General features: G+C 39.4%; 1 protein-coding gene across 1 annotated transcript; it reads right to left on the bottom strand.

Annotated features, from left to right (window-relative positions):
- Positions 1–14,344: 14,344 nt before the first annotated feature.
- LOC107831498 (uncharacterized) lies at positions 14,345–15,365 on the bottom strand. Its single transcript, XM_075227517.1, has 2 exons — positions 14,971–15,365; positions 14,345–14,822 (listed from the first exon to the last, which is right to left on the bottom strand). The coding sequence occupies exons 1-2, from the start codon at positions 15,363–15,365 to the stop codon at positions 14,345–14,347; spliced, it is 873 nt and encodes a 290-aa protein (XP_075083618.1).
- Positions 15,366–16,626: the final 1,261 nt, after the last annotated feature.

Here is a 16,626-nt window from a genome sequence, read left to right as displayed (position 1 = left end):
GATCAAATGATTGATAGGTTGTTCTGTCGTTATTTATATTGCTTCCTTGATGGATATTTCGGCTACAATCAAATTCTTATTGCTCCGGAGGACCAAGAGAAGACTACTTTCACATGTCCCTATGGTACTTCGCATTCTCGCGGATGCCATTTGGGTTATGCAATGCACCGGAGACTTTTTGACGGTGTATGATGGCTATCTTCACCGACATGGTGGAGGATTTTCTTGAGGTCTTCATGGATGACTTTTCCATGGTCGAGAATTCTTTTGATGATTGCTTGAAAATTTTGAATAAGGTCTTGGCAAGATGTGAGGAGACAAACTTGGTATTGAATTGGGAGAAATGTCACTTCATGGTTGAGGAAGGCATTGTCCTCGGTCACAAAATTTCAAAGTTTGGTACTGAGGTCGACAAGGCCAAAATAGAGGTGATTTCTAAAATCCCACCCCTACATCCGTGAAGGGAGTGAGGGGCTTCTTGGGTCATGCGGGGTTCTATCGCCGTTTCATCACGAATTTTTCCAAAGTGGTGAACCCCTTGTATAAACTTTTGGAGAAGGATGCCAAGTTCCATTTCAACGAGGATTGCATGAAGGCATTCGAATCGCTCAAGTTCAAATTGACTACTACTCCTATTATCACCGCACCAGATTGGAGCTTGCCTTTCTAGCTCATGTGTGACTCAAGTGATGTGGCGGTCGGAGCAGTTTTGGGAAAACGTATCAACAAAATCTTCCATCCAGTCTACTATGCTAGTAAGACCATGAACGATGCGAAAGCCAACTACACGGTGACCGATAAAGAGATACTTGCTATTGTCTTTGCTATGGAGAAGTTCTGCCCGTACTTGATGGGTACAAAAGTGATTGTCCACACCGATCATGTGGCGCTTCGGTACTTAATGAGCAAAAAGGATTAAAAGGAGAGGTTAATGCAGTGGGTGCTTTTATTGCTAGAATTTTATCTAGAAATTCAAGACCACAAAGGCAGTGAAAACTAAGTGGCGGACCACTTGTCTCGCTTGGAGGAGGAAGGGAGGCCACATGAAGGCCTTGAGATAAATGATTCCTTTCCCGACAAGCAACTTCTAGCCATTTCAATGACCGGGATGCCATGGTTTGCCGACTTAGAAAATTATCTTGTGAGTGGTATTGTACTGAATGAGTTCTCTTCAAACCAAAGGAAGAAGCTCAAAACGGGATTGCCTTGACTATTATTGGGATGAACCGTATCTCTTCCGGATTTGTACCGATGGTGTGATTCTACGATGTGTACCGGAGGAAGAACAAGTGAAAATTCTTTAGGCTTTCCACTCTTCACCATATCGTGGTCACCATGGTGGAGCTAGAACAGTGATAAAAGTGTTGAGTTGTAGATTCTATTGGCCTACTCTCTACAAAGACGCTAGTGATCTAGTCAAGCATTGTGATGAATGTCAAAGGGCCGGTGGGATTTCTAAGAAAAATGAGATGCCCCTCACCACCATCTTTGAAATTGACATTTTTGATGTGTGGAGCATTGATTTCATGGGGTCGTTCATAAGATCTAGTGGGAACACTTACATTTTGGTAGCTGCGGACTATATGTCAAAATGGGTTGAAGATGTGGCTTTACCCAACAAAGCTCGAAGTGTGGTGGCATTTTTGAAAAAGAACATCTTCACAAGATTTGGTACTCCAAGGGCCATTATAAGTGATGGGGGATCGCACTTTTGCAACAAAACTTTTGATACCTTACTCACCAAGTTTGGTGTCACTCACAAAGTCTCGACCCCCTATCACCCTCAATCAAGCGGGAAAGTGGAAGTCTCCAACCGGGAGATCAAGAGTATTTTGCCAAAGACAGTGAATGCCAACCAGACGGATTGGTCGAAAAAACTTGATCATGCTCTTTGGGATTATAGGATGGCTTACAAAACACCGATTGGTATGTATCCATACCGGTTAGTGTTTGGGAAATCTTGTCACCTTCCGGTGAAACTTGAGCACAAAGCTATGTGGACATTGAAGAAGCTTAATCTTGAATGGGATGTCGCCGCCAACTTTACGGTGGCACAATTGAATGAGCTTGATGAATTCCGGTACCATGCATATACAAGTTCTTCCTTATATAAGGAGAAGATGAAGTACCTCCATAACAAGTACATCAGGAACAAGGAGTTCAAAGAAGGTGATCTTGTGTTATTGTTCAATTCTTGGTTACGGATGTTTCTGGGAAAATTGAAGTCTAAGTGGAATGGTATATTTGAGGTTGTGAATGTGACACCCTTTGGTGCATTAGATTTGAAGAATAAAAATGATGAAGTGTTTATAGTCAATGGTCACCGGGTAAAGCATTATCTTGGAAAAGTTGATGATGGCCAAGTCGTGGCAGTAATTCATTTCAAGTGATTGATGGTAATCTGCGTCGTAACACGACGTTAAATCAGGCGCTTCTTGGAAGGCAACCCATGTTTCTTTTTATTTTACTTTTTCTTCTTTTTTTTTAGATAGGCTTTGTTTTATGCTACTGGTTTTGAAGTGAATTGCAAGAATGAGTGTGTCTTGCAGGAACTGTGCTCGAAAAAATGACCAAGTGTTGAAAAAGTGCGGACCGCACAATATTTAATGCCACAGTAGAGAGGAGTCTGCGGCCGCACAATTCTTTGTGCTGCACAACTGGAGACCCAAAAATACAACTCTTTGAAGTTTTGAATTACAGAGAAATAGCCATTCTGCGACCGCACTTGAAATTATACGGTCCGCAAAAATATCAGCGTCCGCACTCAATTTTGTGCGGACCGCAAATCTTCAGTAGGGCTCAGGTAAAGAGTGCAGACCGCACACAAAAATGTGTGGCCGCACCCAACTTCATTTTTGACCTAATTTGGTCAACCTATAAATAGGCCCTCATAGCACTGTTTAAAACTTTACGCACTCTGAACTATTGAAACCAAAGCAAGTACAGTGCACAAAAAATTGTTTCACACTCCACACTCATTGCATCAGCCTAAATTCTACCTTGCATCCTTCACCACTGGTATGTTCAATTTATGTTTAGATTTTTCAAGTTTTCTTAGTGTTTGTTTTTAAGTAGTATAGTTATTTTTAGGCCTAAAATGTCAAATGTTCATCATGTGTGCTTAACATTGTGTGGGTAATTTCATATGCACTCATTGGGGGCTGGGTAAATCATGTATCATGTTTAGTTTGCCAATACCATGTCTAAATTGTGCAAAAACATTGAAAAACCTAAGTACAGTGCCATATAATTTTGAATTGTGCGGTCCGCAGATCCTGAGTTAGGGAAAAAAAGTATGCGTTCAATGTGCAGACCGCATTCAAAATTGTGCGGTCGACAAAAATATGTGTGCGACCGCAGGTTCAAGCTTCAGAGAACCAGTAGTTTTGGGCCTGGTCTTGTGCAGTCGCACGCAAAATTGTGCGTTCTGCACTTCAGATTGTGCGACCGTATTTTAAAATTGTGCAGTCTGCATAAGGCAATCTGCAGCCGCACTCAAGATTATGCGGACCGCACTTTCACATTTGCACATTGTTTTACCTGAAACATTTAACACATTGCTTCTAGACTTTAACTACTCGTGTTGCTTTGTATTGCAGACGATGGTTTGATCAAGAGGTAGAGGTGATACTTCTAAAGGGAAGGGTGAACCTTCCCGTGGCCGAGGCAAGGGTACTCAACCTCCGGCAATGCAGAAGAAAGCAATAGCCAAGAAGCAAACCATGAGGAGAGGTAGGGCCACTGAGCCCTCATAATCAATCTCTTATATCCTGTCTAGGGAAGCCTCCAAGGGCCACTCAGTTGAGGAAAAACCTGAGGCCCAATCCCAACCATCACAATTCCCTAGGAGATACCAACTCCGCAACGAACCCTCCACCTCAGCAAGTTCTTCTCAGGGTTCAGAGCACTCCTCTACACATACTCCCCCTGCACCAGCTGCAATGGACGATGATGATGATGTTCCTGATGATAATAGAGGAGGTGACACTAGAGTGGGCGGCCTAGAGAGGTCGAAAAAGAAGGAGATATGGGAATACAGGTTTGTGAGCTTGACAACGTTCACCAAGTTCAAAGAATGGTGGCCCCAGAGATCGCTCACACTTGAGCGACAGTTTTTATTGAAGGATTTAGATAAATTCAATCCAAATGTGCTTAAGCAGTTCAGGGAGCAAAAGGGGTGGATGTGGTTCACCTAGAATGTTATGGATGCTGAGGAGCATTTGGTACGGGAATTCTATGCCAATGTGGCACACATCAAGAAAGGTACCAAAGTGACCAAGGTGAGGAACTTGAAGGTCATATTTGATCAAAGCACTCTGAATACTTACTTGGGGTTCGAGGAGGTGGAGCCAGTCCAGTACTTGGAGAAGTTTTTGATGGGTGATGCAGCTCACCCTTGGCTAGCAGAGATCTTGGCAACTCCAGGACCACCACTACCGTGGATCACAGCGGGGGGTTCCCATTGCACGGGATACCGTCAACTTTGAAGGAAAAGGGTGGCAAACATTTATGTGCAGCCGTATAGACCCGAGCCAAAATTAGAACAATCTTCCAATCCCTAGGGCAATTTTGGTAGCATCTATCATGGTAGGGTACCCAATCAATGTGGGTGCCATCATGTCAGCCAACATGTTAGTAGTTGTCAGAAAGGGTGAGAGCTCCTACTCGTACCCCAACACCCTCATAGAGTATCTCACGGATGCCAAGGTGGAGCCAAGGAGTTTTGATACAAAGGTGCGGGCTAAGAATCCCTTCTCCTGGTATTCTTTGAAGGACCCCGGAAACCAGACGCTCAAGGGTAAGTCAACTGCTACCATAGGCCAGTCTGATGAGCCAACGTTGGTGGTTACAGATTTAGCGGCTATGCCTTCTACAGCTTCCATGCCTTCCACAACAGCCGGTTCTTCCACTGAGACACTAACATGTCACTACCTCCATCTTCTAGACCATTAGCATCAGTATTAGTACCTGCCAGCTCCATATATCCACTCACTGCGTTGCGAATCTCCCAGACATAGGTGAGTCTCAATAACTAGATGCAAACAGCCATTGCAAAGCTGTCTGACATATCCAGTGCTATTGCAGCACAGTTTTCTACCCCAACAGCACCACAGGTTCCTGCGTTAGTAGAGGATATGAGGGGCAAGTATATGATAAGTAGAGCCGTACTTGTGACATTATTTTGAGAGTGATGAGCGAACTTTTCACAAGTCATTGATTTGAGTGCTACATTCTTAAGTGAGATGAGCTAACAAAGAGTATAAGAGGAGGAGTTTGGGATCCACAGTTACCTACATAAAAGTGCGAACTTCGTTGATGAGTAAAGTCAACTCTTGATGCTTAAGTGTCATATTAGAGCTATTCGTGCTTTAACCCAAAACAGAGCCTTGTTAATAATTCATGAGTGTGTGGGTAGTTATTGGTCCCAATTGATCTGTGTTTGATTCACCTTAGGCTAGCTGAAATAACTCTTTTCTTGTGGAGGAGGAAATTACCTTATTTGCTTGAAGACAAGCAAAAGCTTAAGTTTGGGGGAGTTAATAAGTAAGGATTTTGACTACTTATGTGCGCCCTTTTTACTTTCGTTTTAGCTCAAAATTGTTTAAAGGTATTCCCAAAAACTTATGAAATATACTTTCTTGCAGGAGTATTGAAAAATGAGCCAAAGTGATGAAATTCAACTCAAGAAGGGGTATTTTTGGACAAGGACAAAATCCAGGCAAAAAGGCCAAAGTGCGGACCGCAGAATTTTGTCTGCGGCCGCAGATCATGAAGGATTTCTATCATAGCAGCTTTGAGAAGTGCGGCTGCAGAAGATGAAGATCAAAGAGTCCAAGTTTGAGTCCATCAAGTAGTGCGGACCGCACTATAATTGTGTGGCCGCAGAACTCAAAAGTGCGGCCGCACTCAGGAATGTGCGGTCTGCAGAATTTAAGAAGTGCGGCCGCGATTCAGAATTGTGCGGCTGCAGAAATCCCTCCTGTCAAGATTTGCATCAAAGTGCGGACTGCACACAGAGTTATGCTGCCGCAGAACCTCCGAAAGGGCAATTTTTTCTGAAAATTTCAGTTGTGTATAAATAGTCTTTTTTGACAAATTGTTAAGTTTGAACATCTGAAAGTTGGGAGCCATTTTTATTTTCTATTTTAGGAGTAGCTAAATTTCTAGCTAGGTTTGTGACCCAACCCTAGTGTGGGTACCTAATGGGTGTTTGATTTAGGGCTTGTTTATACTTGGGTGTGCAATATTTAGCCTAGTTGTTGCTCTAATTGTAGAATTAATGGTTGCAAACATTGATTCAAGCCTATTTGACTTAGTCTCTACTTGAGAAAGAGAGATTGAGTCTAGAAAAATTTGGCTAACAAGAAATTGGGATGAACTTAAGAAATTGATAGTCCCAATTAAAGGGTTGAATCTAGAGATAGTAAAACCCGACTTGAGCATCTATTAACTGTTCTATGAAATACCCATTTGGACTTGAGAAAACTAAATTGGGCAAAACCACCCTATTACCGAGAGGTATTGAGTGGGTAATTAAGTGTTGATTGCTTACACCCCGACCAACGAAACCCTCTCCAAATCCCACAACCCGTTAGGCAAACACCTAGGTGGAAGTCACAGCCCTGGATCTTTTACAAACTTGAAAAATAACACCAAAAATATCATCCTATAGCTTTACATTTGCAAAAAGTAGCTTAATTTAGAAGTAGACTAAAACAACAAAGTATGTGGAACTGCATTTTAGACACGTTGTACGCTTAGTCAGCGTATATACCTAATCCCATCTACGCTCCCTGAGGAATCGATCTTGACTCCCAGTTGGGTAATTATAATTGCAATCGACCACTTCACAACCCAAAACTGTGGTGTGAATTTGGGCGACATCAATGAGCAGATGGATCTACACACAAAACATGTGCAGAAGAGTAGCATGAGTACACCACAACGGTACCCAGTAAGTGCCAAGCCTAACCTCAGTCGAGTAGTGACAACGTCAGCCAGGCCCATTGGTATATAATAAACAAAGCAGGAGAATGTACAGTATAATAAGAGACCGGAATGTAACAGAAGGAAAACACAGCAAAAATAGTAGTACAGTACACAGGGACAAACTTCAGGGGATCTCCCGAGATGCCATCTCGTAGTCCCAAAGTAAATACGCAAAGAGATTTCCCGAGGTACCGCCTCGTAGTCTCAAAAATAAATGTGCAGGGAGAACCTCCGCGGTACTGCCCCGTAGTCTCAAAAGTAAATATACAGGGAGAACTCCCGAGGTACCGCCTCGTAGTCTCAAAAGTAAATGTGCAGGGAGAACTCCCAAGGAACCGCCTCGTAGTCTCAAAAGTAAAAACACAGCTCAAACCAATAAATACAATAGTTAACAGCAAGAATTCTACAGTTAAGACTGATAAAGATCAAGGAAAAACAAGAAATCAACTAGGCATGCTTCATAGAGTTTAAATAAGCAGTTAAAGCACATAGACATGCGATATTAGGCTAAAAAAGATAACTACACATGGGGGTATAACTCAATTAAGATGTAAACAGGTTACTTCTCTGTAAAAATCAGGTTTTACAATAAATAGCCCGTGTACGCACTTGTCACCTCACGTACATGACGCTCACATATCACAACAGTACCAAATCCTAAAGGGATTTCTCCCACACAAGGTTAGGCAAGCCACTTACCTCGAACCAAGCTCAAACCAATCCGTAAGAATGCCTTTTCCTCGATTATCCTACTTCGAATGGCCCAAATCTAGGCAAACATAACTACATATCATAAATATAACTATAATAGACTAAGCTAATTAATGAAATCAAGACTTTCACAAGAAATTAAAAAATCGCCTTGAAAGCCTCCTCGGGCCCACATTTCGGAATCGGGTAAAAGTCACAAAAGTATGAACACCCATTCACTCACGGGTCTAACCATATCAAATTTACTAAAATCCGACACCAAATGGCCCTTCAAATCCCCAAACTTCACTCTCCAAATTCCTAGCCTCAAACCCCAAAATTTCACCTAAAAAACACACCAACTAGGTGGAATATCAGCAGGGGAAACATCATTATTGAAGAAATATTAATACAAGAAGCTTACCTCAGTAATCTCTTCAAAAACCCTCTCAAAAACCTCCAAAGTCTGAGTTCAAAATGATGAAAATGGCCAAAAATCTCGGAACCTCGCTTAAATATGTTCTGCCCTAGCATTTCCATACCTGCGAAGCCTGGGCTCACACCTGCGCGCCTGCTTGTGCGAAAAAATGAGATCTTCTGTGCAAACCACTTACTCCTAGCTGCCTCCGATCTTGCGACCTCTTATCCGCATTTGCGCTATCACATGTGCGGGAGAAACATCGCACCTGCAGACTCTGCTGATCCTCCTCACTTCCGCACCTGCGGTCTTTCTGCCGCATCTGCGGCATCGCACCTATAGCCAAAATCCTAGCTGGTTCGATCACACCAGCTGAGTCCAAACTTCAACAGTCCCTCAAATCAAACTCCAAGTCCGTTAACCACCCGGAATCAACCCGAGGCCCCCGGGACCTCAACCAAACATACCAACAAGTCCTAAAACACTATACGAACTTAGTCGAGACCTCAATTCACATAAAACAACGCTAAAAACACGAATCACCCTCCAATTCAAACTTAATGAGCTTTGAAATTTCAAAATTCTACAACAGATGCCGAAACCTATTAAAACATGTCTGATAGACCTCAAATTATGCACGCAAGTCATAATTGACATTGCGGGCCTACTCCAAGTTTCGGAATCTGAATCCGACCCCGATATCAAAAAGTCCACTTCCGATCAAACTTCCCAAAAGTTCAACTTTGGTCATTTCACCCCTAATTCATCTATAGACCTCCAAAACACAATTCGAACACGCTCCTAAGACCAAAACCACCCAACAGAGCTAACGAAACTGATAAAACTCCATTCCAGAGTTGTCTTCACACAGTTCCAACTACGGTCAAAATCCTAGAACTTAAGCTTCCTTTTTAGGGACTAAGTGTCCCAAATCACTCCGAACCCACAAACAAAACCTCCCGGAAAGTCATATAAGCAGAAAAAGATACGAGGGAAGAAGTAAACAGGGGATCGAGGCTATTACTCTCAAAACAACCGGCCGGGTCATTACCTGATACACTGCTATATGGGAAAGACAACATTTCACTAGAAGATGTTAGTAATGCACTAAAATCTAAAGAGTTGAAAAAGAGCTTTCTAGACAACAGGATTGAGAGGCAGGATCTTGTGAGTAGAGGAAAAACACCACAAAAGACTTTAACAAAAAAAAGTCAACCGATAGATCAAAGTCTAGAGCAAGGAAGCAAAATTGTTATGAGTGCGGGGAGCAAGGTCACTACAAGAGAGATCGTCCTAAGCTGAAGAAGAAAAGAGGGAAGCAGAAAATAGATAATTCGGCAAATATTGTTGACACTGGCAATAATTCTGATGATAGTGACTATGTAGGGGAAGTCTGTGCTGTGAGTTCTAGTCATGGGCAGAATTCTTGGGTTCTTGATTGTGGTGCTACTTTCCACATGTGTCCACACAAGAATTGATTTGCAATTTACAAGCAAATGAGTGGGACTGTCTACATGGGAGATGATAATCCATTACTAGTAGAGGGGATTGGTAACATCAAATTGAGATTTTTCTATGGAATTATCAGTAACATTGAGTATGTCATGACCCAAAATCCCACCACAGTAGTCGTGATGGCACCTAGTATCTAAGACTAGGTAAGCCGATTTCCATTACATTTTTAAGTCATTTTTGTTTTTGAAACTAACAACGAAAATAATTACAATATACAACCTCCCAAGATTGGTAGTACTGAGTCACGAACTCTAACTGAATACGTAGAATGATCACGAGGACCGAATATACAATATTGTTTGATTACAAGTTAACAGTACAATGAAATGAAAAGACTCCAAGGGACTGCGAAGACCAAGAAACTCTACCTTGAATCCTTACGATCGCGCTTTAACTCTGCTCAAGTACGTTATCTTCAATACCTGCCTCTGCACAAAAATGTGCAGAAGTGTAATATGAGTATGCCACGGCCGGTACCCATTAAGTATCAAGACTAACCTCAATGGAGTAGAGACGAGGTACGGTCAAGACACTCACTAGTCTAATAACCTGTGCAATATAATATACAAAATACTAGGAAACAGATAGCAATAAGGGCAGGATAAAACAATCAGTGGTATGCGCAACAAGATAACAAGAATACCATAAACATCACTCAATAATTAATAATATATGTGCGCCCAATTAATTCAAGTTTTTCAAATAAATATCCTTCACATAAAATTCTTTCAAATAACTCTCTTTCAAATGTAGTTTTCTCAAATAATTATTTTTCAAATATAATTCTTTCAATAAATCTTTTCAAATATAATTTCCTCAAATAATTATCTTTCAAATACAATTCTTTCATATAATTCTTTTTGAATAAAAATCCTTCCAAATAAATATTTTGAATATAATTCTTTCAATTAAAAAGTCACCATGTGACACCTCATTTCATAATCATAAAAAATACGGGTCTCAGCCCATTTTCATATTTTTTGTAAACACGGGTCTCAGCCCATTTTCATATTTTTACGGCATCTCGTGCCCATAATTATATCATATCACAACTGCACGGACAATTCACGTGCAAATTATCATCATCATTTCATCACAACACCTCGTGCCCATATTTTATATCACAACTGTACGGACAATTCACATGCCAAATATCCTCATTATTTACTCACGGCACCTCGTGCCCACATTTCATTTTATAATCCGCCTGGCAATAGCCACAGGCTCTCAATTTCAACATAAATCAGATTGTTATCAATTTACCAACAACAAGACAAATTGCACAAGGTATAAAAGTAAACACAAGAAAATCACAACATCACATGAAAATTATCAACACCACAACCCCACATCATCACATATCGTCCCTGACAATAGCCACCCTTATCGCTCCTATTGCCACCCTTATCACTCCTATAGCCACCCTTATCGCTCCGCCCAGACAATATTCTAACAAACACAACAACAGTGAAATGCCACCTTTATACCCACATAATATCAACGGTGAAATTCCACCGTTATCTCCCCAAAATAATAACTCACACAATACAATAATTTACACGGAAAATTAACACGGCAACATAATAAAATCAATTCATATCACAATTTGCCCAATGGCCACAACCAAATTCCAAAGATATAAAAAAATCAATTAATTTCACAACAAATAGCCCAAAGCTCCACACAATGTATATAACACCCAAAAACAATCAATAGAGATAGAAATTACTCAGCATAAAGCAAAACCTTCATTAACGTAAATTTAGATAATTATATTAACACTTATTCCTAAGCTCGCTTAAATTAATTATTTGCATAAGAAAATTTATATTGGAATAATTTCCAAGAAATACTAAACCAACAATACTCACGAAATTTCATAAATATTTCAAGTAACAATCACATCAAATTATCATATAAAAACATGGAGCTATTGACATCATCAAAATTCGAATTCGAGGTCGTTTACACATAAGTCAAATCTCCGGTCAATTTTTTTTATTTAAGCTTCAAAAATGAGAATTGTTCTTTTAATTAAATTTTGAATCTCGGCCACACTCGCGGGTCATAATACATATTACGAAGCTGTTCGAGACCTTAAGTCACTGAACGGGGTGTAAATTCTTAAAACGACAAGTTGGGTCATTAAAGAGTGTTGGCATGTTCCTCGGATAAAGAGAATTTTGATTTCTCTTTCGACTTTGGATGATCAAAGGTATAAATTTCACTCCGAGAATAGAATACTTAAAGTGTGTAAAGGCTCCATGGTACTCATGAAAGGTAAATTGCATTCTAAATTGTATCATCTTCAGGCCAGTGTAGTTAAAGGGGAAGCTGTTGTAGCTTCTAGGAAAAGTGATCTAAATCAGTCTCAGTTATGGCACTTGCGACTTGGTCATATGAGTGATAAGGGATTGTCTTTGTTGAGTAAGCAGAATTTGCTGAATGGGTACAAAAGTCAAGTTTTGAATTTTTGTGAGCATTGTGTGTTTGTTAAGTAGACAAGGGTAAAGTTCAGCAAGAAGGCCGAGCATAAGACCAGAGACAAGTTAGATTATATACATTCAGACTTGTGGGATCCAAACAGAGTTCCCTCCAAGAGTGGTGCCAGATATTTTATGACTTTGATTGATGATTACTCAAGGATGGTATGGGTGTATTTTCTGGAAAAAGAAAAAGATGCGTCATTTCCAAAATTTGTTAAATGGAAGATGATGGTTAATAGGCAGACGGAAATAAAAGTTAAGCGTCTTCAAACTGACAATGGGTTAGAATGTTGCAATTTTGAGTTCGATAATTTTTGCAGCAGATAGGGCATAGTAAGATACCGCACTTGTGTCGGAACACCACAGTAAAATAGTGTTGCAAAATGTATGAACAGAACGCTTTGTGATAGGGCACGAAGCATGCTTTCACACTCATGTGTTAGTAAGGATTTTTGGGCTGAAGCATTCAATACAGCTTGTTATTTGGTCAACAGATCTCCATCCACACACTCATGGTGTCAGTGAATGCATAGAGCTAGAAATTGAATCTCTACTAGCTCAGTCAAGTTGTTCTAGAGTAGAGGAAGTGAAAGAGGTGTAAAATATTGATCAAGATGATAATGTTGATGCACCTGCACAACAACAACCATTTAACACTGCAACAGGCAGAGAGAAGAGAGTGATCAACCGACCGCAAAGGTTTGCAAATGTAATTGATGGAAATCTTCTTGGACATACGAATCCTGTGGGATTTGCTTTGGCAGTTGCAGAGTTCGTTGATGCGTTTGAGTGTTATAGCTATTCAGAAGCTATTTCGGGTACAAAACCAATCGACGGATTAGTGCTATGGCTGAAGAGATTGAGTCTCTTAACAAGTTTAGGCATTGCCTAGACTTGGTTGATGTGTGCGGCAATGGGTAGAGCCCTTGCGAGGGCTGAGGGCAAGATGGAGAAACGTTGTTCCTGTTGACGAAGAGAATTCAAGCCAAGGGGAAGATTTGTTATTTGTGGCTTGAATTATTTCCTTGTATTTTTAGGAAACCCATATTTCCTATAGGTTTAGGAAAACCCATTGTCCTAATAGAATTGGGAAAGGAAAACCTATAGTCCTTGTCAAATTGGGAAACCTTTCTCATATATGTTTGGGACCTTTTGGGATCTATATATAGGGGTTGTAGTTAAGGATTCTATAGATTGTACAGTACTTTTTTTCTCATTCATAGTGAAAAACTCTCTCTACTTTTGCCCCAAGGATTAGGCTTAGCTGAACCTCGTTAAATTCTTGTGTTGATTTTTCTTCTCTATTTGCTTTATATGTGATTGCGTGCTAGTTAACCCATGATATTCCGCAACATAGAGCATTCAAAAAATAAAAAAAATAAACACGCAAAGAAGGTAAGAGGATTCATCATCTAATATATATATATATATATATATATAAAATTTGACACTGCATGACAACCTATAGCCTGTTCGGTCAAGCTTCTTTTTGGCCAAAAGTATATTTTCTTGGATAAACATTCTTTTTATTTAACCAAAAAAGTTCAATACAATACAGGAACTGCTGACCAGTTCCTTTACTATGCTCGACAACTAATTACTCTACTATAACCTATACAAGGTTTTGATTTTAACTATATCCTATACAACATCCTAATGCATATACAATCTGCACCATAGACAAATAGACATTACAATGACAGAACATATAAGCTAAAATTGTCTAAGGAGTCCAGTTCAATGCCTCCAAATGCTTCTGCCAACTAAGATATGAGTTTTCTCTGATGTGTATATGGACTGCAATCTCTACACATTCTATCTGGAAACGAACTGCCACTCTGAAATTTGATCTTGTTCCTATCTCGTCGTATAAGATATACCATCATGCCAAAGACAACTGAGACAATTGTCCCAAATCCCTTCTTTTTCCTAGCACAGGTTGTCACCTATTTCACCTCTTCTTGCCATGTATTTATCTGTCTTGGATAACCAAGCCAATTAAGAAGCCTTTTCTAGATATTCTTTGTGTATTCACAACCAAATAATAAGTGTTCAAGGTGTTCTTCATCTAGCCACAAAATACACAAGCTTGAGGAACTTGAATACCGATTTTTTGTCGCCTCTCAACAGTAGGTAGTCTACCCTGTACAGCTAGCCATAAGTTGAATTTGTGTCTAGGATGTATATGTGGTTGTAAGATTAGGCTCTTCCATTTTACCTTTTGGAGTTGAGTGATTTGCATCTGTTATAGCTTCTTGATGCTGAATCTTCCATCAGTACTCTGCAATTTCCTCAGTCTTGAAGTCAGGTCACGCTGCATGGTAGGTAGATAAAGGATAAGCTTCCTGAGCTCAAGGATTTTCCTCACTACCCAGGCTGCATTCTTATGTATAGACATAGTATCGATAGTCTGGTTCTTGATGTAGTAAGCATGGATCCACCTGATCGAAAGAAAATCCTTCTTCTTTGTGATATCCCATAAGTGTTTTTTCATTGTTGCTTTATTCCAGTTATACAAATATATAACATTCAGTCCTCCAGCTGCTTGTGGCATGCATATCTTCTCCCAAGACACCAATTCTTTCCTAGAGATATCTGCTTTACTTGTCCATAGGAATGTCCTGCATGTGGCTTCAATCATATTCAACACCTTCTTTGGCAATAGAAAAATATTTGCCCAGTATGACTGTACACCAAAGATCACTGATTTTATGAGCTGCAATCTTCCCAAGTATGATAAAAGTTTTGATGTCCAACAACTTATCCTTGCAGTGATCTTTTCTACCAGTGGCCGTCATTGGTTAATTGACAGCTTCGTTGATGCTAGTGGCACACCCAGATATTTGAATGGCAATGTGCCCTCATTATAACCCAAATCCTGCAAGATGTCCTCCTTCAGATTTGCAGAAATGCCAGCAAGGTAAATAGAGCTCTTGTCTGCATTTTTCCTGTAATCCTACAGCCTTTGAGAACTTCATAAAAGCCTGTTGAAGCAACCTAATAGAAGGGAGGTCTTTCCTACAAAACATCAACAGATCATCAGCAAAACACACATGGATCACTCCCAACTTTTTGCATCTAGGATGGAAGTGAAACTCTTTGTTCAAAGCCAACTGATCAAATTCCCTCTGTAAATATTTCATGGCAAGCACAAACAGGTAAGGTGACATAGGGTCACCTTGCTTTATTCCTCTTTGGCCTTTGAAGGGCTTAGTGAGACCTTCATTCAGTGTTAAGGAATAAGTGACAGTTGTTATACATTCCATTATCCACTCAATAAACTTATGTGGGAATCCCAGTTCAATCATAAGTCTTTTTAGAAAATACCAATCCAATATGTCATAGGCCTTCCTAAGGTCAACCTTAAGCACACACCTTGCTGAAATCTCCTTCCTATTATAGCCCTTGAATAGTTCATGAGTGAACAATATATTATCAGTGATACTCCTTCCTTGAAAAGTATTTTTTTTTATTATTGCTAAAAGTGCTTTTTTCTAAAGTTAAGGTGTTTGGAAACTTTTAGAAGGAAAAAAAATACTCAAGTAGAACCACGAGCAATTTTTTAGAAGCAAAAAAAATAGTTTCTCCCTCAAAGCATTTTTTTTAAAAAGCTTTTGAGAAAAATATACTTAAAATTTTTTTTAACAACTTGGTCAAACACTAATTATTGCTCAAAAGTGCTTTTGAATTGTACTAGTTTTAATGTACGTGTGTTGCACGTGTGTACCGCATAAAATATGTTACCTATATTGTGTAAATGTAAATATTTTATTATATGAGATACAAGTATGTTGTGTTGTATCTCGCCTAACACCTATTTATAAATAATATTTTTGGTGTATATTCCCTTCTGTCTCTTTGACCGCTTTGTCAAGATTAAAGATTTTGTTATCGACATTAATATTTTTCTAATGAGTACAATATCTAATTGTTCATGTGCGAAATCATGTCTCAGCAAAAAAATATGTTCAACTTTTGAGATTGACATTGAGTTATATTATTGCAAATCATAAATATATTCGAAATTATTTTGAAAGAACTGATGTGTTCTTTTAACATAATTAGAGTCTTATTTGTTTCTTTATAATTGGGAATAGTAGTGAAACGTTCGGCCAAAATTTCAATATAGTGCTCTAAATTATATTTATGTAACAAACAAATTCCAGGAGTTAAATTTGTAAAATTATTAACGCTTAGACTTTTAACAATTGAAAAATATATCACTTATTAGGACATTTAAAACTTAGTGAGGATGCATAATTGAAGTATTCATGCAGAGAGGTCACATTGGCAAAAAAAATAAGCAAAAGGAAGTCATTCTACTATGCTCTTCACTCATGAAATCCCAATCTTGTTCGGGAATTAAGTCTGATCAATTCTTTGTACTAAATGAGATAATTTCTTCCAAGCTTAACTATGGAAATGCTCTCGAATAATATTAAATTATAAAGACTACTATATTACTTTCAGTCCTTGGTAGATATGTACTTCCAGCAGGCAATAGAGTCAAAATAAATCTATGCTTGA

The sequence above is a fragment of the Nicotiana tabacum genome, chromosome 12, assembly GCF_000715075.1.
Source record: "Nicotiana tabacum cultivar K326 chromosome 12, ASM71507v2, whole genome shotgun sequence".
NCBI classification, from domain to species: Eukaryota; Viridiplantae; Streptophyta; class Magnoliopsida; order Solanales; family Solanaceae; genus Nicotiana; species Nicotiana tabacum.
The sequence above is the reverse complement of the archived record's forward strand: the minus strand, read 5'-3'. Positions and strand labels throughout refer to the sequence as shown.

Coding starts and splice junctions, on each gene's coding strand:
- LOC107831498 (XM_075227517.1), bottom strand. CDS start 15,365: ATGGAATGTATAACAACTGTCACTTATTCCTTAACACTGAATGAAGGT. Junction 14,823..14,970: donor GGACATCTTGCAGGATTTGG/GTTATAATGAGG, acceptor ATACTTGGGAAG/ATTGCAGCTCATAAAATCAG.